Genomic DNA, 25297 nt, shown 5'->3' with positions numbered 1-25297 from the left:
TAACATCACCGAGTCTCGTCTTTCGTTTCGTAATCATGTGTATATAGACAACTTAAGAGATAGGCTTAGTTACTCTCAGGGAGACCACCATGGCATTGAAGCGATCTTTGCCATCAAGACCAAAGGGGATAAGATGCAGGATCTCGGGAGCGTCATCACGCGAGAAGGTCGAGCTTTATTTTTCCCCAATATTTATCAGCATCTAGTTGAACCCTTTGAGTTAGTTGACAAGACTCGCCCTGGCTATCGCAAGATTGTCGCTCTGTTTCTTGTTGACCCAGTCATCCGGATCATCTCGACAGGCAACGTGCCCCTTCAACAAAAGCATTGGTGGAAGGATGGGCTCAGGGACTCAGAACCGCTTAATTGCCTTCCTAGCGAAACCAGAGATGCAATAACTCGGGAGGTAGGCTATCTATATGGAATAGATGAAGCAAGACTGGTTAGAGAAGATTTGATATCAGAGCGAAAGGTTGTGAACAGCGACGACCTCAGACAATGGGCTCAGAGTTGGAACTTCTGCAAACACTGACTGATCTTCCAGATGAATCCATATTACTCATCCTTATTTTATTGAGCAGCTGAAATATATTCACGATTTGCTGCCCAACAGTGCCAAACCTCCGTGATCGAGTTCAAGGACCTCTCACACCCTATTCTGAATGGAAATGAGCGGGTAACGACATCATGGCTGGTGTTGAACCGGCTCATGTGCGCTCACACAGAATGTTTAGGCTGTCAGCGCTACCTCCCAAAGGCGGACAGCATCGAAGTCTATGCTAGCAAGAAACAGGGAACCCTTTGAGCGATCCTCCCAAGCCAACATTTCGTACCCTCCTTTACTAGTGACCTTGCCCTGTTCGTTCCTCCACTTGCCAGCATTTGGCCCATCTTCTGTTCCACCTCTTGCAAACCGCCATTTGACTTCCTGTTTGAGGTCGTACACTTCGATACTCCAATCACCGAAAGTCCAAACAGCAAGCTTATTTCCACCATCGAAGAACCTCATTTCCAAAGTCCCAAGAAAGTCTTGCATCATATCACGAGACTCCTTCTCTACTGGACAAGCATCTGTAGAGAATAGCCGTTTCTGTAGTAACTTCTTCTCACCAATATCTAGGAGAAGTAGCTCGCCACTGCTCTCCCCACCTACAGCAAGCCACGGGTTTGTTGGATGCCATGCAAGAGTCCTTCTCCAACGATCAGAGCGTTGCCCCTTGTAGACCCAGTACTGCTCTCCGTCAGCCAGGGAATAGACCCATACGTTGCTTGGTCCATCCGTTGCTACGAAGTAGCTCGAGTCAGGACTGAAAGCACCAGCCCAGTTCTGCCCCTCAGTCTTGAATTTGTACTTTTGCTCTCCTGTAGTAGCATCCCAAATGCGGATGGACTCGTCCCATGATACAGAAGCAAAGACCGATTCATCAGGACTCCATCCTGTCCACATGATTGCATCAGTGTGTCCTTTCAGAAGCAGACTCTTGGAGAGATCGCCCGAGGAAACGATCTGAATATCCCATGGGTCGTCACCATTCGAGATAGGTGACTCTCCGGGCAAATATGTCATCCAATCTCCTGAAGGGCTGAAAATTTGAGACCCGTGAGCTGATTGCAGTCGTCCTTCTATGGTCTCCTTACTCGCCGCGATGTGCTTGGAGACAGTGCGACTGACAGCAGGTCCGATAGTTCCCTCTAGATGGCGGAGTTCGTCCTTACTTAGATTGATACCGGCTCCCGCTAACTTGTCTGCAGCAGCTGAAAGAGCGGCCTGACTGGCATCTCGTAAGTGGTCCTCACCCAGTCTCGGTGCCGACCTTTCTTCTTCAATGTTCCACAGAATGATCGTAGGTGGTTCAGTATGCCCCGAATCGTCGTATACCTGCTCTTCACTCGAGACCAGCATGTCTGGACGGCCGGCTCTGAATGCCAAGGTCTCGATTTTGTTTGAATGACCCCTCAGAATTGCAACAGTATCCCAGCTCTGGGTATCGAGGATATGGATGGCATGGTCGATTCCAAGAGCAAGATACTTTCCGTTGTTGCTCACAGAACCAATGTGAGGCTGCCTTTCGAAGTTGATCTTCCTTATCTCATCATCCCATTGTTGTTTGCCGTTCTTGGCATATGGGAAAGGGTTCCCTTGAGATGTAGTGAAGTCTTGCTTGATTGCATACCGCCAATCCTTCAGTAACTGGTCACTTGAGTAGCTTGGCATGGCTAATTGAGAATGATAGTTGATGATGGGGTTCATCAAATAATGAGAGTCTTAAAGACAAAGCTGACGTGCATATATATGATACGACATCTCGCGGGGTTGTTGCCTAGAGTCCTATGAGTCACGTGTATGTAGAATCTTGTCGACAAACAGTTACGAAATAGGCAGCTGCTTGACTCAATGGGATGACATTATTTCGTATTACCGTTGCTAGAATTCAATAGCATGCTTTAGGAGTTACTATAGTACAGGATTAATTACTAGGTAGCTAACGCAACCGACATCTCGCCATTAGAAGGTGGTACCGATACTACGATGTCGGCAATACTGGAGGGAGCAAGAAAGATTCCGGCGTCAGACTAACATACCAAATTTGGCTGGTGTAAATCTGGTGTTAATTACACAAGTTCATTAAGACTTTATATTAATCGACACAGAGTTCTAGAGTTTTCTTGCCTCCATATATGTATTATCTCCCTGAACGTTGCCGCCTTAATATGCCTTTACTACATGTTGAATTGTCCTATTTCCTATAGTTTTATACCTTGATTTGGTCTTAAACAGGCTGTAGAAAGGTTTATTGTCTCTCTCTATGGCTTTCTATTGACAGACTGATGCGGACTCTTCCCCTGTCTTATATATCTGAATCGGCGGTGAGGAATAGATTTGCTAACTGTTCTGTTGCCTTGAACTCTAAAATTGCACATACCTTGTCTAAAGCCTATTATAAGAATTTGCTCTTTCTGTTTAGGCTTGTGCGGAGAATTTACCGAAGCAAAAGTAACGACGGGGACATCACGTCAAGAGGTATAAATGCTTTGTTTCACCACCATATACGATATGATAATAGGAACAACCAGGATCGCACTTCAAAATGAATGATGTTAAACTTCACACAAAGTGCACGGTGGCGAGACCAGCCAGGGTCGTCCCGAGCGAGCTTGCGACGCACCATATGAAACCCGTCATGGCAAGGGAGCTGTTGTCAATTGCACAGTCAATCTGGAGCGCCATGTGATTTTGCATCACATCCGCGGACGAATTGAGGAATATCATCGTATAGAAATAGGCTCTCTTGAACCATTTTTCCTGGAGGATCTCCCGAAATTGAGTCGTCTCAGGGCCACTCAATTTCGCAACAAGACAGTGCCACTCTATCTACCTTTCGCCGATGGTCCTAGAAGAGGGTTCGAGCCAATGTTTCCTATTACTATTTGCAATTATATCGATCGGCGATGGTTTCAACCATCTCGAGTAAGTATTGATCAGGGGCGATTCATTGTCAAGATAGTGAATCCTAGTGATCGGCCCCTGACGCCAGATCTCGACTCTGCAGTCAGCTCAGCACTGCGCATGCACATGATGATCAATACTCGCATTTACTCTATTGATACAGATCCATTCTATGCAACATTACCATTATTAAGAGCCATGATGATTGTGGTTCCATGACAGAGCTATTCAACATGTGACGTTCTGAGAAGCATCGCTAAGATGGGCGTTCTAGTCATGGCCACTGGAGACCAAAGTGGTCTCAGCGCATCGATATGACAAGGAGTATGTCTGTCATGATGCAGCGGAGTAAATATTTATGGCTCTTTATTCAGAAGCCATGAGTCAGACAAGTTGGAGTCGATAATGTTAAAGTAAGCCAAGTAGTCATGCTCTTGAATCTCAGAGACTATCGAGGTTATGACTGAGAACAAGTCAGTAAGATTGTCTCTTCTTGGCTCCTACTATCTGAGGGGCAAGGAAGAGCGTATTTGTAAACAAATACTTTAAAAGAGAATCTATTAAAGACAGAGACTTAGCATCAGGGCAATTACTAGAATGCTTATAAAATAATATTAAGTTAGATATAATAAAAAGGCAATATTAGCTGCAGAAGCACCGGTCAACAACGTAAGCTTTCATTGACTCTTAATCCGTTTACGCATATATCACAGATATCCTTGAGTTTTACTTTAAAGACTGCAAAAATGCAAGATTTGCAAAAATAACATACAACAGCGGGGATTCGCTGGTCGTCACCGACCCAACTACTAATCCGCCGGTTAGTGGCTTGACTATGGGAGAGCGGACGGGATCCCGTATTTTCCACTACCTTTGGTCGTATGTGACAGTGTAAGCTGTAGTTACAGTATATAGCTGCACCACATTTTACCTGGTAAAGGGTTATGAAGTTAGGGATCTCCAGTACATTCTTGCACTACCAAAGAGACTGCATGGTAGAGGTAGCGGACTGACTAGTGCAGAGTAAGAAACCGGGTTCGTGTTAGCCAAGCCTGTTTTGTTGCTCTTATTAGTGTTAATTTGTTCGATGTAACCTCGTCTTGTTTGACTCGTGCGTGAGGCATCGCGTCCCTTCATCGACACACGTGTGCTTATCGCATCAATCTCAATAGTCTAGACAAGCCATCTGCCAAAGCCCGATCGCCAAAAACATTGAATGAAGCTTGAGTTATTGTCCAAACTAAACCTTCGTGGTTGAACTAATGAACTGGATTGGTCGGTGAAGAGTCTCATGGTGGAACCACGTGGGATGTAGACCAGCTGTAATACGGCCACCCGGGAACTAGTCGTAGATCAGAAGCCTCCGCATGATCAGCTCGGCACTTTGCGGGTATTTTTCGCATTGCTCTCGTTAATTCTTATACATCAAGATGCGTCCTCGTCTGGCGGAAAATGTTACAGTCATAGCAAGCGTCTGTGCTGTCCGTGTTTTTTTGCCTCAACTGCAGGAATCATGAATCTCTCAGGCTACTTTTGTAGCCAGAATGACAAGGACGATATCGAGTATCGACCTCTTCGACCAACCAGCCCGACGAATGAAGATGACTTGCAGTCCTACCCAGCATGCTGTTCTTTGCGAAGAAGGCCATGTATAAGAAGCCGGAGGAAATGGCTGTGTCGGTTTCTCGCGGCTTTTGCTGGAGCATGTCTAATCCTGTCAGTTCTTACTCAGCTGTCTGTCGCATGCATGGGCTGACATCTTGACCAGAATCGCATTCTTCTTGATGACATTTGTTATCGAGCGGTATGCTGTCCACACCTTTGAAACTTCTGGCTTTGCCTTGGCCGATCCTATCGAGAAGTACGGCGATGTTATAGAAAGTGCCAAGAGATGGGTTAAAGTCCTGTCGCCTCAAGTTACTCCAGTTATGGTCCATTCTCACAACGACTACTTGAGGCCACGGCCATTATTCTCAGCTTTATCTGTTGGCTGTGCGAGTGTTGAGGCCGACGTTTGGCTCAGCAAGAATGGTGAAGACCTCTTGGTCGGCCATCACTGGTGGAATCTCACACCAGAGAGGACCCTAAACTCTCTCTACATTGAGCCATTGCTGGCAATACTCGACTCCTTTAATGCCCCACAATTGCCGGGTGAACTTGAGGGCCAGGGACACCGTGCTGGTGTTTTTGCTAGCCATCCAAACAAGACACTGATTCTATTCATCGATGTCAAGAACGAATCAGAGAAGACCTGGCCGGTAGTTCTGAAGCATCTGGAACCTTTGAGACAGAAGGGATACCTTTCATATCACCAAAATAATGGATCAACGCCGGCAGGCCAGGCATTTCATTCCGGCCCACTGACTGTCGTCGGAACCGGCAATATTGGCAAGAGGCGGGATGTGAATATCGGATCCGATTTACAAAGGTGGCGACAATACCACGACGTATTTCTCGATGCATCATTGGATCTTCTATCCCACCCAGGGTTCTGCGAGAGAAACGACACGCTTTGTCGTGAAGTGGAAGAGAATGAGTTTTACACAGCTTCTGTATCTCTCTTCAGGGCTATCGGAACTGTCATCCCGTACTTCAGCAAGTCACAACGTAAGAAGCTCGCAAGTCAGATTCAACTTGCAAAGAAGTTGAACCTGAAGTCGAGATACTGGGAGCTACCAGGCTGGCCTGTATCCCGAAGGAACTACGTTTGGAGGACACTCGATCACGAGGGAGTTGACTTGATCAACGCTGATGATATAGTCAGTGCAACGACGAAGCAGTGGCACTCGAATTATGCTATAGAAGGCGCATGGGTTCTTGGTATTGCCTCATGTCTCTTTAGCTTCCTCTTTACCATCATGTGGCTGGGAAAGAGGATGGTGTTTCGTATGATGACCGTTTAGAATGATTAGCTAGTTTAGGATACCCCTTCTCATGAGAGAAATACCATATACGAACTCAAGATCCATATCGGAGTTTCAGTTGCAGCTTACTTCAACCTTGTCGGCTATTATTTCTGCTAAGTGCTTTTCATATTTTAACATATAGTTATTTTGTAGGTCAAGGCATTTCGGGTGTATGATGGCACCCTCATTCCATATTGGTCAGCTGCGAAGAATGTTTCTGCTTTTCTAGTACGCTCCTATCATATGAAATCTTAAACTTACGAATGTCCAGTGGGCCGATTCTCGTTCTCGAAGCGGATCAATTAGTCAGGACTAGAAGTCAAGCTTCCTGGCGGAGAGGCCTTGTCACATAGTGAGTTACGGTATGTGTTAACATCTCTCTTGTCCCCCAGATACATGATCATCCCGCGCGACAGTGTTGTCCTTCGTAGAAAAATGCCTTACTAGACCGCAAGATGCCCCATGGAAGCACGGACAGGACCGATGCTGGGCAATTTGCCGCCTTAACCGCTTGGGGGCTTGGCGCATGTTAGAAGACACTAAACACCAACGACAAACAAGCTTGATACACAGCGTCTGCATCTGAAACCAAAACTCGCAAGTTACAGGCCCGTTACAACCCAATAAATTCTTCACTTGGGGATTCTGACAGATGGTGGCAACACCCCATATGCAGTGTCCCATTGGACATGACGACGCTCCTGTTCTAAAAATACCAATCCCTGCATCTTCATTCGCAACGGTCAACGGTAGTCCAAACGCCAAGAAAGCAATGACCAGAGACGAGAGGGCCAAGCGTCGCTCAAGCCTCCGCAGACAATACGTGGCATCACTCAATCTTCTGAGGCTGTGCTCATGATAATCCACATTAACCAGTCTCAGGCTCTCCGATTGGGTCTGGTCAGGAGGGTTGTTGGAGACGTCAACTGTGGCTGGGAAACCCATCTTTGCCTCCGCCTCGGCAGTTGACATATATAAGCTGCTTCCCGACAGATGAAGCAGAATCCATTTCTTGGTATTCAAAATATCTTCAATCAAAATGACTTACTACGGCCACAACGTCAACTTCCAGCAGCAGAACCCTGGGTATAACCAGGATGGCCCGGGCCAGGGCGGATATGGCGGTGACGATCAACGTCGCAATGATCAAGGCGGCTATCAACAAGGCGGTCCTCAGCAGTACGGTCAACAACAGGGAGGCTACCAACAGGGTGGCCCTCAACAAGGAGGTTATCAACAAGACCGCCCAGGTCTTTCACAATCATACTACTCCGAGTCCGCTCAGTCCTCTCAGTATCCTTCTGGTGGACAGTCTGGACCTGGACAATACCAGCAGGGCCCTCCTGCCTACAACCAAGGACCTCAAAGCCAGTTTGACGGCGGCGATGGTCCCGATGGTGAGCGTGGCGTAATGGGAGCCCTTGCAGGCGGTGCAGCTGGAGCTTTCGGTGGTCACAAGATGGGCGGAGTCACCGGACACAGCAAGACCAGCACCATTGTCGGAGCTTTGGCTGGTGCATTTGGCGGTCACAAGCTGCAAGATGCTGCTGGAGACTGGAAGGATGAGAGAGACGAGAAGAAGGAAGAGGAGAAGCGACGAAAGGAGGAAGAGAAGAGACGCGAGGAAGAGGAAGAGAGGAGACGAAAGGAGCGCCGTGATGACGATCGTTATGAGTCTCACCACCATCGCCGCCGAAGTCGAAGCCGAAGCTCTTCTCGTGGCTCCAACCGACGTCGTGGTGGTCACTACGCCGGTAACTTCACCGCCTCGTCTCGAGATATCAGACTCGATGCTCACGGCGACTACGTTCTACACGCTTCTTGTAAGCGTGAGGACGGAGACTACCAACACACCTCTATTTCCCTCGACAAGGTCCTCGAGAACGACAGAGGAAGCTTCCGTTGGTCCGCAGGTGGCCACCATGGTAGCTCCTCTTCCGTCACAGTCCAGCAAGGCGATACTCTTCGAGGCATTGCTGCTCGATTTAACTGTTCCTTTGAGGAGATTGCTCGACATAACGGCATCAACAACCCTGATCTTATCTATCCTGGACAGACTTTGCAGGTGCCTGGTGGTGGCCGCCATGGTGGCGGGGGTTTCGGATCTTCTGCACGACATGTTCGTCTGGTGGATGGAGGTCAGAGACTTGAGGGTGAGCTGTCTCGAGATGGAGACTGGGTGCTTAGCTCGATCATTCTTGATGAGAGAATCAGAAACTACAACGGCACCTTGGAGCTTGTCTAGGTTAGAAACTGGGACGTATAAAACAGCCGCTGGAAAGCGCATAATATCAGAAAAGATTGTTTATTCTTCAAGCATGGTGACATTTTTGAGTGCCAGGAAAATGTGAGGCTGTAATCTGTAAAAACCGTAGTCGGCTTTCTAATCCAGATGCCCTCTGGGAGCAAGAAAATGGGGGACGTTGGACGAGGATGCCACACTAAAGTTAGTAGTAAGACCCCTAATCTTAGGTGTCTTTCTACTATGTCTTTTAGTCACTTAGAGGAAAGTTCCTAAGTTTTCTTGCCCCCCTGATGGTCCAATATGTATCGCCATGTGCAACTTCAATTCCTCGAAACCAACATTCCCTTCCAGATAATTCTGAGACGCTCACTTATTTTCGGTCTCAGGCTTCCGGCCCCAGACAAAGCGAACTTTGAAGTAAGGGTGGAGTTTCTTGTTCCGAAGATCCTTTCGTACCTGCATCAGGAAAATCTGATACTCTTCAGCTGGCCACTTCAGAACTTCACGCCAAATCATTTGTGAGTATCCTAGGGATCATAGGTCAGTCTTCTTGTCGTCCATTCTCATTGGTCGAAGCCTTACCAACAAGGTCAGATTCCAGGCTGAGCTTCGCGTACTGTCCGATCTCCGCCATCTTAGGGTCTTTAGGCCATGAGCCGAATGGTATCTGTTCAGGTGAGGTTGGTTAGTATGAGCATGATATCATGGGACTCTTCACTTGCCTTGTAGAAGGTTTCCCGGATATCCACGAAGCCAGCTTCTTTCATAGCCTTCATCTGGAGATCTTCTGTGAGGACAGACAAAGAGCATCCTGTGGCTTTGCCTCCCTCAATAAACATCTTATCCCATGTTCCTCCCAGCGCAGTTGATCCATCATTTGTCACGGTTCCATCGTCGCTATGTGTCATGGGCTCGGACTCGCAGGACTCGACCCAACCTCCTGGCTTGACTGCATTGTAAGCCTCTTTGAAGAGAGCGGTCCAGTCTCTAATAGCACCAAACAAGTAACGCATATGCACAAAGTCAAAGGTGTTTGCGTCCCAGGTCCAGGGCTTGGTGCAGTCATCGATCTCGAACTTTAGATTAGGGGGCACCCAGTCTGGCTGCACGGCGGATAAATCGGTACCGATGACAGCGGTATTTGGGTGCTCATCAGCATAGTCTCTGGTAAGTTCAGTTAGTAGAGATAACATGGGAGATCAACGGTACATACATCGCCCAAATTCCTAAGAAGCCGATTAGCATCTTATATTTCCAATGTTGGCTCGCCATGACCTACCTGTTCCCGTTCCAATATCAAGTACTTTCTGTGTCGCGGGAAATGTCAGCCATGTAAAGCTTCATTGTCGTATGTTATCTCTCATACCTGAACATCGTCCTTTACAGGTGCCAGATACAGCTTATCGTCAGTGAGCAGCGTCAAGAAGTGGTGCCTGGATCCAATCAGTACCTGCTCTGTGCCAGACGTGGTGCCAAGCAATGTTCACTCACATCAGATCAAAGTTCTCAAGAGTTCGTTCGTCAGTGGGAATCGGATAACTACTGTCATGGTAGGTAGAATGATATGACCTTCCCTTGAACTTTCGATATTCCAAGATACTTGAAGCAACAGAAGCCGTCGATGAGTCGCTGTTGACGTCAGCTATGGTTCAAAGTCATTCTCCCGAAGAGGCCATACACTCCAGCGCTCAAGGCAGAATCATCGTCGATCACTGGTTCTTGTTCAGATTGGTGGGGAGCAGCCGGCTCAAGTGGTTGTTCTGGGGTATTTGCGTCTGCAACTGACAGCGATGTCTGAGGAGTCTGCTCAGACGATGAGACTGCTGCGGGAGCCGGAGGAGAGGACATGGTACTGTGATGATTGGTGTGGCACTACAACCAGTAAACTTGTCGGATGGGGGAGAAACGAAGTGAGGAGAAGGTCAACCATTTTGTAGGGAACACGCCATAACTACTGGTTGTTCGTCGTACAGATGCTGAGTTTATGCGCCGAGGTATGATACCAGTCGTTGATTGGGCATCACGTCCAGGGATATCGCGTAAAGCATCCGATAACTCAATCAGGCAGTTCGCATAGAGTGCTGTTCCAGATCAGGAAACTGTTTTGGGATAAATACCTTACTTTCCACGCCGTCCGGGGCCATTTTGGCAAAAGGTGTCCTGTCAAGACCACGACCAAAACCGGAAGAAGACCCTGATTTGAGATTTTATATCAACACAATGCGTATTCATGCGGCAAAGCTCTATGATCCATCATTTTTAGAACGAAATGATCTATAATGCTTTCGAAGCCCACAACAAGGTCTAGGTCAACGTAGTTCCTTTATGCTCACTTACCGAATGATAAGGTACCTTTGAGCAAGATGACCGAGTAACAACCGTAAGTAACATCACTATTTTCGTTGATCGTTTGCGGAAATAGGTGCTCTGCTTGAACCAACGCAGGGTAGGGAGTTACGGCGCAGTGCAATGCACATAAGCTGCCACCACCAGTCCGGTGCATTTCAACAACAGCACAGTGCAGCTTTACCAACAGCAGTACTGGGAATCACCATTTCAGGGCACTCTCTCCAATGACTCCACTGTATTTCCACCAACATTCAGGGCCTTTACACTAACAATGCAGAGCCCCAGGCAGCCTACCCACCATTTTTTAGCTGCACGGATGTGGCATTCATGACGTATGCCCTCAGAGTCAAGGGAGGAGAGTCAGCAGGGATAAGATGCGGGCAAAACATGCTTACCGCGGTGCTGGGGATGTATCCGTAGAGCACATCATGCTACATACAATCCATGATTTGACACATTCCTCACATTATTACTCACCCACCTCAAATCAACAAACTCGAGCAGATACGAGGAAATTCGGTCGGAAATACCATGATGCGGGATAATCTGATGTCGCATGCGTCAGTGATTGGCAAAGACCTCGTATCGACGTCCAATTTTAACATGCTGAGGAACAAGAAACACACCAATTATAGAGCCAGACGAGGCAAAGTCTCCGCTTTTGGCGTGTTTCCCCTCGTTAGCTTATTTCTAATTTCCCATGCCAACCCCATCAAGTCCATCTCGTCTTTGTTTCTCCATCAATTATCAACTTGAACCATCACCAGTCCCCTCAACTTGATCGCTTCCATCGTTGAAGCATCTTGGACGGTCTTCTCGGCATAGCCTGGCTCAACAGTGTCCGACACTCTCGCTTCATTATTTACGGACCTGAACGCCATTTGAACTTCCCCGCGTCAGCCGAAAGTCTGCCATCGCGCGCATCATCGAAACATCAACAATGGTTCACAGTGTCGCATTTTACTGTCGCATATAGTCCAACAGCTTTAAGCCCATTCAAGGCACGCAGGCGCATCTAATTACCAAGCTGATTTCAGCGGTAGCCGACCGCATCAATCCATCGCAATCATGAAGCTATTCACAGCATCTCTCATCTTATTCTCATGGCTTGCCCAATTTCCCTCAGCAATAGCCGGCAGGGTCCTCGAGTCAAAATCGCTCAACAGTTGCCAGCAGGGTTCCCTATTGACTGCCAGTCTCTTTCACGTTGTCGTCACACCAAACAACTCACTGGCCACCGTCAACGTCAATGCTCTGGCATCTATTCAAGGCTATGTAAACTTTGATGTCACACTCGAAGCCTACGGCCATCAGTTCATTCACGAGATTGTCGATCCTTGCAGAACTAGCTTCGACCTGTCGAGTCTATGCCCTATGACACCCGGCGATATCGATATCAAGTTCAACTTCCCAATTGGCAATGCCTTGGATGCGATTCCCGGCATCGCTTATGGCATTCCTGACCTGGATGCCACCGTGCGCGCATATATCAACATGACCTCCACGGGCGAGAGCATTGCATGTGTCGAGGCTGATTTCTCCACTGGTAAAACCGTCGAGCAACTCTCAGTCAAATGGGTCACTGCCATCATCATTGGAATCGGTCTCGTTTCTTCAGCACTCATCTCGCTAGCCGGCTACGGCAATGCAGCAGCTCATCTTGCCGCCAACACTTTGTCACTCTTTGGGTACTTCCAGGCTCAGGCTATCATCGGACTTTCCGCTGTTACCATGCCACCAATCGTGGATGCTTGGACGCAGAACTTCCAGTGGTCTATGGGTATCATCCGAATGGGCTGGATGCAAGATATCTTCACTTGGTATGATCGCGCTACAGGGGGTAAGCCAGCTCGCCTCTTTGACAATCTCGCTACTGCTTCCGTCCAAGTTGTGAAGCGGTCTTTGGAAAGCATCCCTGGTGCTGCAGCTCTGATCCGCCGTGACTTCGCCTTCTCGAAACGAGGCAACATTGAACTCGAAACCGGCTCATACTTGGTCTACGGCATCCAGCGCGTGGCGTTTCGCTCACATATTGAGACAACGAACCTCTTCCTAACTGCCATTGTCTTCTTTGGCATCTTCACTGTCTTCGCCTGTATCCTGGTCTTCCTCTTCAAGCTCATCCTTGACCTGTGTGCCAAGCAGGCTTGGATCAAGCGAGAGCGCTTCCTCGAGTTCCGAACAGAATGGCGCACCATCCTCAAGGGAATTCTTCTCAGACTCACCCTAATGGGCTTCCCTCCCATCACCATCCTCTGCCTCTGGGAGTTCACGCAGGTTGACTCGGCTGCGCACGTTGTCCTCGCTGTCTTCTTCTTTTTCACGGTTCTACTCACCCTCACCGTGGCAGCTTTGAAGATCGTCACCCTCGCGAGACACAACAACCCAGTTGTTACTCTTTACTCGAACTCGCGAATCCTCAACAAGTGGGGATTCTTGTACATCCAGTATCGGGCTACCGGCTACTACTTTATCGTGCCCCAGCTTGCTTACATCTTTGTCAAGGGCATGTTTGTTGCTCTGAGCCAGAAGAGCGGTGTTACCCAGGCAGTCGCCCTCATTCTGATCGAAGCCGCTGCTTTAATCGCCACCAGCGTCATGCGCCCCTTCATGGACAAGAGCACGAATTCCTTCAACATTGCCATCTTCGTTCTCAACTTCCTCAACGCCATATGCCTCTTCATCTTCACCAATGTTCTCGGCATGCCTCGAATGGGTCCCTCTGTCACTGGCCTCGTTCTCTTCGTCGCCAACGCCGCTTTCTCCCTAATCCTGCTACTCATGATCATCATATCGAGCGCCCTCGTGTTCTGGCGAAAGAATCCAGATGCACGATACCAGTTTATGGCTGATGATAGAGCTTCGTTCATGAAGTCTAGGTCTTCAACACAGATCGATACTATGACACAGCTCGATGCGTTGGCAGCCACAGCCCGCGGAGACCCAACAGGTCGCTCTCGCCCTGTGTCGAGGTCTTCGTCAGACTTTGTGGCGCCTGTGTTTCCCAATACCGGGACCAAGCATACTTCGACATCTACTCTTTCTTCAAGAAGCCCGCATAAAGACTCACAAATAGATGTCAGGGCAACAGAGCGGTAGAGCGCTCGCATTGACGTACGATGATTCTTCGTCAGACGGAATAAGATAAATTTACACTGTTTTATATTGTAATCATTACCTATGCCTTGAGCGTAGTGTTCGAACATTCCTTGCAAAGATCTAGTTTCAGTATTCGTTCTTTAACCTGACGAAGTTCTACATAAGATAGAGTGCATAGTAATTTATAAATGCTAGTAAGATGAGAACCCAGGTTCTGACTCATTTGCTTCTCCCTGAGGGGTATAAAGCCTCAATGTGTTTGTCAGAATTATTATCATTAGTTCTATCAGGTTACTATAGTCCCGTATTTTATCCATGATTATGATATCCCAACCCATTCCATGTTCTCCTTTATGCTAAATTATGCCCATCTATTTCTGTATGCATTTCTCACTTCTTTTAGCTGATCCAATCTGGTTTTATCCCTAAATCATTCTCCTGAATGAACCTCGCCCTTCTTCTGTCCCTTTTCTCCCTCTTCGCTCTCCAGAATGCGTCATCGTCATCATCATCTGTACTATCTTGCTCAACGGCAACACTAGTACGAGGAATATTAGATCTATTGTTATTCCAATTACTACTGAGAGAGATCGTCTCGTCGTTCTTGCTCGCTTTTATCGAAAGTGTTTGGTTCACAGCTTTGGACACTGGCCTGTAACGGGTTGGAAGACCAACCGTGTTGCGTTCTGATGGGGCCACTGAGGCTGCATATTCCCCGGGCTGTTGATAAACAGATCTTGCGTAAGTTGACGGTGCGTAATTCGACTTTGCATAGTTCGAAGGGGCATAAAGGGACGGCGCATACGCCGACCCGGCAGCGGGTGGCCCCACGTTCATGACTGACTGTTGAGATGAGAAAGCATTCCAAGGCTGACTGCTTCTCTGGTTCATGGTCGCCATGGATCTCAGAACCTCAGTCTGAGCCTGCAAGAAGTTGAACATCTCTTGGTTGGAAGTAAGTGGGGGCGGCTGAGGGACGGCAACTGGGGTTTGAGGCCTGGAGAAGGCCATTGGGGTCTGCGTCCCTGGCAGACCAAAGGAATGCGCTATTCCGACCGGCCGAGTCGTTGCCTGGCCCCAGTTGAAAGCCTCGTTGGTGTCGGGTAGAGGCTGGAAGCCGGTACTTGGGGGCACACGGCGCGCCTTCTTGGCACGCTCCTCGCTCGCTATCACGCCAACCAAACCACCTGGGATGAGTTGCTGGTTGTTCATGGGCCAGGCAGTTTGGGGTGCCGCTGCGAATATATCTTGCGGAAGGCCCCTTGCAAATGCGGGCATTGGTGTTCGTGAGTTTTGTCTCATGTTGTCAAGAGGTAGGAGCTGCGAGATGGATTCTCCCCTCGTCTGACCGAAGTTGATGATGGATGGAGCTTTACTGCCTGATCGTCGCTGGATCTGCAGTAGGGCTAAAGGTACATCCTCATCTTCATCTTCTTTGCCGTGCTTTGGGGTGTTGTCTTCTCGCAATCCTTGAAACGTCTTGAAAGACTTCATGGACCACGACGAAGAGATGCGCGAGTGACCACGCAATGGTGGGAGATCAGGCCCATTTGTGCTCTTCATCATCTGTTGTCGATAGCCACCATCGAGATACGCCTGCTGCTTCCTGCGCTGCGCTTTCTGTCTGTTCACAGCCTCGGTATCGTCAATACAATCGTAGTCTACTTTATCGTCGTCCTCTTCTTCGCCGCCGTAGAAGCGCCTTTCAGCTTCTTCTCGGACCTTGCGCCTTTGTAGAGCTTCGAACTCGGCCGCTGTCATGACCTTGCCATGGCCGATTCGGGATGTAGGAGGAGATCGCGGAGGCTGTGTTTTTACCTCCCCAGTTTCGGGTACTGAATCTAGTGGCGGAACATATAGATTGGCGAGATCTTCTAGACCTTCGTGGATCTGGTATATTGGCCTTGGCCTTGTCGTTTGAGTACGGGAGGCTAGGAATACAGGCTCTGTATCTGGAGAAATTGGTGTATTTAGGCTATCATCATTGATGAATGGCCACCGCGGAGCATGGCCGGCTGTTGGGCCGATGAGTTGCTCAAACTCGGAGAAGTCGTGCTCTGTTCGATCGTTTTGGTTATCTTGAGTATTCCATGACCGCGAGTAGTGCTCGATGATGCCAGCGTTGGACGAGAATCTCAGCGTTGAAGGACCATTCGGTGAAGTCGGAGAGACGGCCTGAATGTCACTCGAGGTGCGAACATTTGTGTCAATCGGTTCAAGGTATATTCCCGATTTAATGAGCGGTCGAATCTTAGCGAAATCTAGATCGAGAGGACTGGCTCTGTGCAGAGTCGACGCCGTCACATCCATGCTACGACCTTGGGCATGGCCATCTCGGCTTGACAACGACAGCGATTTAGTATCGTCATGGTTCAAATGAGTGTGTGATATCGTGCTCAAAGACATGGAGGGCAGATGTCGGTTAAGCACGAGTAAGGAAAGGATGATCACAGGACCGAAGAGTCATGGGGAGATTGGCAGTCGCTGAAGAATTATCTTCAATCTGTCATCATGGCCAAGACATCCCTTGGCTCAGTATCCTCCCTTAAAGGGATGGTGTCTGCCTTGGAGAGCCTCAATGTCTCAGCCTTGAAGGGAGAGTGAGACTCCCTTGAATAACTCGACGATAAAAGTGGTTGGCATGCTTAAAATAAACATCACCGTTTCTTGGAACCTTGAAATCAACTTTAAACTCTTGTTCTCCTTGGATTGAATCTACCTCGTATAGATAATTAGAAATCATGTTTGCTGACGTAGTAACTCCTTGATGCTGGAAGTAAGTTTCGGCAACCCAGTTTACACGGTCAAGAAAAATCCCTCAATTGAAGGCGCCAATGGCGGGCATATAGATAAAATGCTGCAAGATACGCAGCATGACCATATTACATGAGGATATCCACAGGCATTGTTTTTAGTGACAGCATCGACTATGTTGGCGGTCTCCTCGTTTCGCTGGTCCCGGCCGGTATATCCCGCTTCTATGACAACTGGAACGGGGAATCTCCGATGAAGGAACCTGGAAAGGCGCTAGATTCCGATTTAGCATAGCGCCCTGGCCCGATATCAACAACTGCCGGTATGGCCTCCACGACTTCCATAGAGCCAGCTCGTAATGATCGATAATGAGGGCTCATAGTATTTGAGAAACGTTCCACAGGTCTAGGAACAAAGTTGACATACAGTAAAGTGCCAGTCGACGTGCCGACACCATAAGTCTAAGAAATTTGTTTAGACTCCAGACTACGGTACATAATTGCCGGTGACACTTTATTAAAGTTTACTCAAACAAGCGATTGTAACATAGGAAATTACCAAGATGTCATTACTAAATCACCTTCCTGAAAACGGTCACTTAGAATTGTCTAAAAGTTTGAGCAATTACTGAATCGGCCAGACCGCCGTAGGGACTCGTATGATGAGAATTTTATAGACTCAAGTAGATTCGCACTAACATCCGGATCAATCCTATTTTCCATATTGACAGCTTCACCCAGATGGTTCCTCAGATTATCTCACATCGTCCTCGTTTGCGCCCATGTTGAAGATGCTTACTTGCAGACCCTCTCGAAGGTCTCGTTCAGCTTTCCACCACATTTCCGAATCTGCTGAGCCTCAAACTCAAGACTAGCATAGATCTGACATCCTTCACCTCCCATAATCCTGCCAGTCTCCTCGCTGCCTCCGTACTTGAGAACCCTGGCAGCTATTCCGGTAGCAACAGCTTGGTTCCTGGTGGGATCGTTCAAAGCCGTGCCATTGTTGAACTTGGCTGCTCCTGCGACTGCAGCATAACCAAGACGGCGCGCGTACAGAAAGCTGATCTGCTCGTCGATGGCATCGATGAATTTGCGCGCACATGCCAGAGCTTCGTCAGGTTCAGTGGACTTGCAAGCTGATGCTGCAACAGGAACATGGTTGAGACAGGTGACGTTGTATGGATATGTTGTGCTGTGAGCTGATGAAGCAGAGCCCGGGTAGTTATCCGCGGTGGCGTTGATGGATGGCTTCTCAATGCATCTTATGAGTTTCGCGGAGGATGGGTGGCAGGAGCTTGTTGCTGCAGCTATGCAGAGCGCGAGGCCAATGTATAGAGGGGATGTTGAGAGCATGGTTGATGTTTGAGTTAAAATATAAAGAGAAGAAAAGAAAAAAGTAAAGTATTTATAGTAAGGAACTTAAAGTAAAAAGGTTAAGCTATATTAGTATAGTTAAAAGGCTATTTATATTAGTAAATGTATAAAGAAAAAAAAAAAAAGCTTTTTAAAACTTTAACTTTTTTATATATATTTTTTTAAATTAAATATTATAATTAAATAATAAAAAAAATAATATAATAATAATTATTATATATTTTTTAATTATTATAATTTTTATTTAAAATATAATAATTAAAATTTAATTATAAATTAAAATATATTTAAGTTTATTATTATTAAATTATTATCTTAATTATTAATTAATTATATTTACTTTTAATTTATATTTTTTATATTATTTTATATTATTTTATAATTTAATTTAATTTATTATTAACTTACTTAAACTAGCTTTAGCTTATTAATATTTATAAGTTTTTCTTTAATATTAAAACTTTTATTTTTTAATTTACTTTTTTACTTTTTATTTTCTTTTTTTTATATTATAATAGCTTTTAATTTTTATAATATAATATTTATATTTATAATTTAATTACTATAATTATATATTTTAATTTTATAAACTATAGTTAATATTAACTATTACTATTATTTAATATAATACTATTAATAAAAGCTTACTATTACTTTAATAAATATTAACTTTATTTTAAGTAATTTATTAAGTTTTTTAATATATATATTTAATTTATAATATAATTATTAAAGGCTTTATTTTTAGCTTTATTTTTATTAATATTAAATAACTATATTTAATAATTAAAGATTATAAAATTAACTTATTATAATATTAATAGTTTATTAATATATAATAAGTATTTTTTTATAATTTTATAATATTTTAAGAAAAATTAAAAAATTAATATAATATTAAACTTAAAGCTATAGATTTTAATTAAAAAGCTAAATATATAAGTATTAATTACTTTAATTAAATAATTATAGCTATTATTAATATTAATTATATAATATTATATTTTATATTTTTTTTTTTTTAATTACTATTAGCCTTATTTAAGGCTATTAAGCTTTTAACTTTTTATATAATAGCTTAAATAATAAGGCCCTTATAGTAAGCTAGAATTATAAAGCTTAAAATTAATTAAAGTTTATTTACTTTAAGTAATATAATTACTACTTTAATTAAGCAGTATAAGTATTACTTACTCTTTAATAATTATATTAACCTTTTTCCTTTACTTTAGTTAAAAGAATATTAAACTTAATATACTTATTATAAAGTATATTCCCTGACTTATTAGTTATAATTACTAATATCTATTAAAGCTATTAATATAATACTTACTATATAAAATAGCTTATAGCTATATAATTAGGCCTACTATATAACTAGCTATAACTTTAATATAGCTATTAGGCCTGCCTTATAAGCAGCTAATAAAAAAGATTTAAAAAATATTTATATTAAAAAGATAAAATATCTTTATAGTAATATATAAGGTATAGCTAATAAAGTCTTATAATAAAAATAATATAATATAATACTTATTTTTTAATATATTATATATAAAGTATTATATATAATATTAAAAAATATAATAACTTTAAAAGTAAGTCTTAAAGTTATATAATATTACTTTTAACCTTATAATTTAATTAAATAAATAGCCTTAATATATAAATATAAAAAGATATTTTCCTTAGCTTTAATAAGCTAAAAGCCTTCTTTATTATTACTTAGTTAAAGTAATTAATATTAAAGCTTTAACTTTAAAAGCCTAATTTTAAATAAATTAAAAACTATAAAAACTATCTAAAGATATTATATTATATAATTAGTATTAATAGCTATAACTATCTTATTATAATAGTTAATACTTATATAAATAGTAATTTAACTAATATTAATAATCTTAATATTAATAATATCTCTAATTTATATACTTTTTTTTAATATTTACATATTATAAATAAAAGCTTACTATATATTAATAAATTAATACTAATATAATAAGTTAATTTTATAATTTTTAATTATATTATTTTTTTTTTTTTTTGGTTGCCGTTAGCCTTATTCGGGGCTATCGAGCTTTTAACTTTTTATACGATGGCTTAAATAGTGAGGCCCCTATAGTAGGCCAGAATTACAGGAGTCAATATCAGTTAAGGTTTATCTGCCTTAAGTGGCGCAATTGCTGCCTTGACTAAGCAGCATAAGTACCGCTTACCCTTCGGCAGCTGTATCGACCTTCTTCCTTCACCCCTGCTAAAAGACGGGCCTAGTGCACCCATCGCAAAGTACGTTCGCCGACCTGACTTTCCCTCTGTTGGTTACAGTTGCTGACATCAATCATAGCCACTGACAGGATGCCTGTACGCAAGAGCCTGGAGCCTGATTAGGGCTATTGTATAACTAACCACGACCTTATTGCTGCGATTGAATTGGTACTAGGCTGGGCTAATAGTAAAGATTGCTGCAAGCTCTGTATGATGGCTGTAGCTATTAAGAAGAACTTCTTGTCTAGAAGCCTATCTAGCCTAGTTAAGATGGCTGTTTTTGACTGTGCCCTGATTGACTTGATTAGTTGTATGGATCTGGCCTGCCTAGGTTATCTTGTTTATCTGGTTTGGCTGGCTAGGGAGCTGGCTAGATTGAATAAGCTAGAAAGGGCTATAAGAGAAGGCCTGCCTCTTGATATAGAGGAGGCAGCTTTCCTTACTGCGTTAATAGGTTCAGCCTTGTACGAAGAGTGGCTTGAGAATGTGATTATTGAGGCCGATTATCTGTGCTGTATCCTCCTGATTGTACGAAATTGATAGGCTGGTCATAGTCTGAGACTATGAGCGTAAAGCTGGGGTGAAGGCGGGGTAATGGCGGGGTTCGAAGGTTTGAAGGAAGAAGGTTGACTTTTGTGTAAGTTAGTCGGCGAAAGCCAAATTGACCTGAAGTCGATGATGACTCTATTAATTGAATGCACGTGCCTAGGCACGTGACTAACCGCCCTTGCGTCTGAACTGCAGATAAAGTGAAATCAATGATGAAACAGTGGTTGAACTGGGGTTAATTATATTATAAGGCTTTTAAATATATAAAATATATTTATTATATTAACTATTATAAGTAAATTAAAAGCTTTAAAAAACCTAGCTAATTACTTAAAGTAAAATTAAAACTTATTAATAAAGTAATAAGCTTTTATTATAGCTATTAAATTAAGTAATAATAATAGCTAATATTAAATATAATTTATAAAGTTAAAATATATAATTAAAGTAATTAAATTAATAATATAAATATTATATTATAAGAATTAAAGGCTATTATAAAGTAAAAGAAAAAAAATAAAAAAGAAAAAAAAAGTAAAAAAGTAAATTATAAAATAAAGGTTTTAATATTAAAAAAAAAACTATAAATATTAATAAGCTAAAGCTAGCTTAATAAGTTAGTAATAGATTAAATTAAGTTATAAAGTAATATAAAGTAATATAAAGAATATAAATTAAAAGTAAATATAGCTAATTAATACTTAAGGATATTTATATAATAATAACTACTATTAAAAAGAACTTTTTATTAAAGTATTAATTTAACTTTATTAAAATAACTATCTTTAACTATAAGTTAATTAAGTTAATTAATTATATAGATTATTTAGCCTATTTTAGTATAATTAACTTAGGCTAGGTCTATAATAAGCTTATAAGCCTTTTAAACCTAGAGAGAGTTTTAAAAAAAAGTTATTTTTTTTAATTAAATTAAGTAGCTTTCCTTACTGCTTTTATAAGTTTAAATATATATAAAGAGTAGCTTTATAATATAGCTAAAAGGGTTATTATTATAAAAGGGATTTTATTATTAATATAAAAATAAAGGCAAGGTAATAGCAAGGTTCTAGGACTAAAGGTTTAAAAAAAGAAAGTTAACTTTTATATAAGTTAGTTAATAAAAGCTAAATTAACTTAAAGTTAATAATAACTCTATTAATTAAATATATATACCTAGGTATATAATTAATTACTTTTATATTTAAATTATAAATAAAGTAAAATTAATAATAAAATAGTAATTAAACTAAGGATATTTTATATTAATTTTTATAATTTTTAACTTTTTAAGTATTAATTAACTATATTTACCTTTAATTTATATTTTTTATATTACTTTATATTACTTTATAACTTAATTTAATTTATTATTAATTTACTAAGCTAGCTTTAGTTTATTAATATTTATAGTTTTTCTTTTAATACTAAAATCTTTATTTTATAATTTACTTTTTTACTTTTTTTTTCCTTTTTATTTCCTTTTTTTTACTTTATAATAGCCTTTAATTCCTATAATATAATATTTATATCCCTAGTTTAACTACTGTTTTATTATTAATTTCACTTTATCTATTCAGACGCAAGGGCAGTTAGTCACGTGCCTAGGCACGTGCATTTAATTAATAGAAGTTAATTTAGCTTTTGCTAACTAACTTATATAAAAGTCAACCTTCTTCCTTTAAACCCTGCCATTACCCTGCCTTTACCCTTAATTTTATATAATTAGGAGGATATAGTATAGATAATTAGCCTTAATAATTATATTCTTAAGCTACTCTTTATATAAGGCTAAGTTACCTATTAATATAGTAAGGAAAGCTATCTCCTTTATATTAAAAAGCAGGCCTTTTTTTATAGCCTTTTCTAGCTTATTTAATTTAGCTAGCTTCTTAGCTAGCTAAACTAAATAAATAAGATAACCTAAGTAAGCTAGATCTATATAATTAATTAAGTTAATTAAGGTATAGTTAAAAATAGCTATCTTAATTAAGCTAGATAGGCTTTTAAATAAGAAGTTCTTTTTAATAGTTATAGCTATTATATAGAGCTTATAGTAATCTTTACTATTAGCCTAGCTTAGTATTAATTTAATTACAGTAATAAGGTTATAGTTAATTATATAATAGCTTTAATTAGGCTTTAGGCTTTTATATATAGCAGGTATCTTATTAGTAGCTATAATTAATATTAGTAACTGTAATTAATAGTTAGGTTAGTGAATATACTTTATAATAGGTATATTAGGCCTAGTATATTATAAGGGTTAATTAAAGATCTTTTAATAGGGGTAAAGGAAGAAGGTTAATATAGCTGCTAAAGGACCTGTAGGTAGTACTTATATTACTTAGTTAAGGTAGTAATTATATTACTTAAAGTAAATAAACCTTAATTAATATTAACTCCTATAATTCTGGCCTACTATAGGGGCCTTACTATTTAAGCTATTATATAAAAAGTTAAAAGCTTAATAGCCTTAAATAAGGCTAATAGTAATTAAAAAAAAAAAAAAAAATAATATTTATATTATTAATTTAATTACTTTAACTATATATTTTACCTTTATAAACTATACTTAATATTAGCTATTATTATTACTTAATTTAATAGCTATAATAAAAGCTTATTATTTTATTAATAAGTTTTAATTTTATTTTAAGTAATTAATTAAGCTTTTTAAAGCCTTTAATTTAATTATAATAATTAAGATAATAAATATATTTTATATATTTAAAAGCCTTATAATATAAATAAAAATTATAAAATTAATATATTATATTAATATTAATTTATTAATATATAATAAGTCTTTATTTATAATATTTAAATATTAAAAAAAGGTATATGAATTAAAGATATTATTAATATTAAAATTATTAATATTAATTAAATTACTATTTATATAGTTATTAACTGCTATAATAAGATAGTTATAGCTATTAATAGTAATTATATAATAATATATTTTATAATAGCTTATTTAATTTTTAGCTTATTTTAAAATAGTTTATTTAAGTTAAAGCTTTAATATTAATTACCTTAATTAAGTAATAATAAAAAAGGCATTTAGCTTATTAAAGCTAGGAAAAATATCTTTTTATATTTATAAATTAAAGCTATTTAGTTAATTAAATTATAAAGTTAAAGGCTATAGTATTATATAACTTTAATACTTACTTTTAAAATTATTATATTTTTTAATATTATATATAATGCCTTATATATAATATATTAAAAAATAAGTATTATATTATATTATTTTTATTATATAAAACCTTATTAGCTATACTTTATATATTATTATAAAAATATTTTAATATTTTAATAATTTTTAATTTATTTAAAATTTAAGTTTTAAAATTAAAGTTTTAATATTAATTATTTTAATTATATAATAATAAAAAAAGTATTTAACTTATTAAAATTAAAAAAATATATATATATATTTTTTTAATTATTATTAGCTTTATTTAAGGCTATTAAGCTTTTAACTTTTTATATAATAGCTTAAATAATAAGGCCCTTATAATAAGCTAGAATTATAAAGCTTAAAATTAATTAAAGTTTATTTACTTTAAGTAATATAATTATTACCTTAATTAAATAATATAAGTATTACTTACCTTTTAATAGCTATATTAACCTTTTTTCTTTACTTTAATTAAACGAATACTAAGCTTAATATACTTATTATAAAGTATATTTTTTAACTTATTAATTACAGTTACTAATATTTATTATAATTATTAATATAATACTTATATAAAATAGCCTATAGCTATATAATTAAGCTTATTATATAGCTTATTATAACTTTAATATAATTATTAAGCTTATTATAAAGGTAATTAATAAAAAAGAATATAAAAAGTTATATATAATAGTAATTACTATTAAAAAAAACTTCTTATTAAAGTATTAATTTAACTTTATTAAAATAGCTATTTTTAATTATAGCTTAATTAAGTTAATTTATTATATAAATCTTTATAGCTTAATTAATATAATTTAAGTTAATACTAAGCTATTAGCTTTTAAAGACTTAAAAAAATACTTAAAGAAAAGTCTTTCTTTTTAGTTAAATTTAATAGCTTTCTTTACTGCCTTTATAGGCTTAAATATATATAAAAAGTAGCTTTTTAATATAGCTAAAAGAGTTATTATAATAAAAGGGAAGCTATATTTAAATTAATAATAAAGAAATAAGATTAACTTTTATATAAATTAATTAATAAAAGTTAAATTAACTTAAAGTTAATAATAACTTTATTAATTAAATATATATACCTAGATATATAATTAACTGCCT

The 25297-nt window shown here is 40.0% G+C and overlaps 7 protein-coding genes across 7 annotated transcripts; 3 read left to right on the top strand and 4 right to left on the bottom strand.

Annotated features, from left to right (window-relative positions):
- Window positions 1-730: 730 nt before the first annotated feature.
- J7337_012385 (uncharacterized protein) lies at window positions 731-2215 on the bottom strand (the record flags this gene model as incomplete). Its single annotated transcript, XM_044829911.1, has 1 exon — window positions 731-2215. The coding sequence occupies one exon, from the start codon at window positions 2213-2215 to the stop codon at window positions 731-733; it is 1485 nt and encodes a 494-aa protein (XP_044674827.1).
- Window positions 2216-5071: 2856 nt separating this feature from the next.
- J7337_012384 (uncharacterized protein) lies at window positions 5072-6351 on the top strand (the record flags this gene model as incomplete). Its single annotated transcript, XM_044829910.1, has 2 exons — window positions 5072-5124; window positions 5181-6351. The coding sequence occupies 2 exons, from the start codon at window positions 5072-5074 to the stop codon at window positions 6349-6351; spliced, it is 1224 nt and encodes a 407-aa protein (XP_044674826.1).
- Window positions 6352-7393: 1042 nt separating this feature from the next.
- On the top strand, window positions 7394-8599 carry J7337_012383 (uncharacterized protein; the record flags this gene model as incomplete). Its single annotated transcript, XM_044829909.1, has 1 exon — window positions 7394-8599. The coding sequence occupies one exon, from the start codon at window positions 7394-7396 to the stop codon at window positions 8597-8599; it is 1206 nt and encodes a 401-aa protein (XP_044674825.1).
- A 366-nt stretch (window positions 8600-8965) lies between these two features.
- J7337_012382 (uncharacterized protein) lies at window positions 8966-10447 on the bottom strand (the record flags this gene model as incomplete). The annotated part of the gene is made up of 4 exons (XM_044829908.1): window positions 8966-9126; window positions 9182-9241; window positions 9318-9763; window positions 10278-10447. The coding sequence occupies 4 exons, from the start codon at window positions 10445-10447 to the stop codon at window positions 8966-8968; spliced, it is 837 nt and encodes a 278-aa protein (XP_044674824.1).
- Window positions 10448-12016: 1569 nt separating this feature from the next.
- On the top strand, window positions 12017-14047 carry J7337_012381 (uncharacterized protein; the record flags this gene model as incomplete). The annotated part of the gene is made up of 1 exon (XM_044829907.1): window positions 12017-14047. One exon carries the CDS (start codon window positions 12017-12019, stop codon window positions 14045-14047), a length of 2031 nt encoding a protein of 676 aa, XP_044674823.1.
- A 577-nt stretch (window positions 14048-14624) lies between these two features.
- On the bottom strand, window positions 14625-16453 carry J7337_012380 (uncharacterized protein; the record flags this gene model as incomplete). The annotated part of the gene is made up of 2 exons (XM_044829906.1): window positions 14625-14699; window positions 14723-16453. 2 exons carry the CDS (start codon window positions 16451-16453, stop codon window positions 14625-14627), a joined length of 1806 nt encoding a protein of 601 aa, XP_044674822.1.
- A 1142-nt stretch (window positions 16454-17595) lies between these two features.
- On the bottom strand, window positions 17596-18156 carry J7337_012379 (uncharacterized protein; the record flags this gene model as incomplete). The annotated part of the gene is made up of 1 exon (XM_044829905.1): window positions 17596-18156. One exon carries the CDS (start codon window positions 18154-18156, stop codon window positions 17596-17598), a length of 561 nt encoding a protein of 186 aa, XP_044674821.1.
- Between the last annotated feature and the right edge of the window lie 7141 nt (window positions 18157-25297).

The sequence above is a fragment of the Fusarium musae genome, chromosome 10 (assembly GCF_019915245.1).
Source record: "Fusarium musae strain F31 chromosome 10, whole genome shotgun sequence".
Taxonomy (NCBI): domain Eukaryota; kingdom Fungi; phylum Ascomycota; class Sordariomycetes; order Hypocreales; family Nectriaceae; genus Fusarium; species Fusarium musae.
Note: the sequence above shows the minus strand (reverse complement) of the source record. Positions and strands in the feature narration are given on the sequence as shown.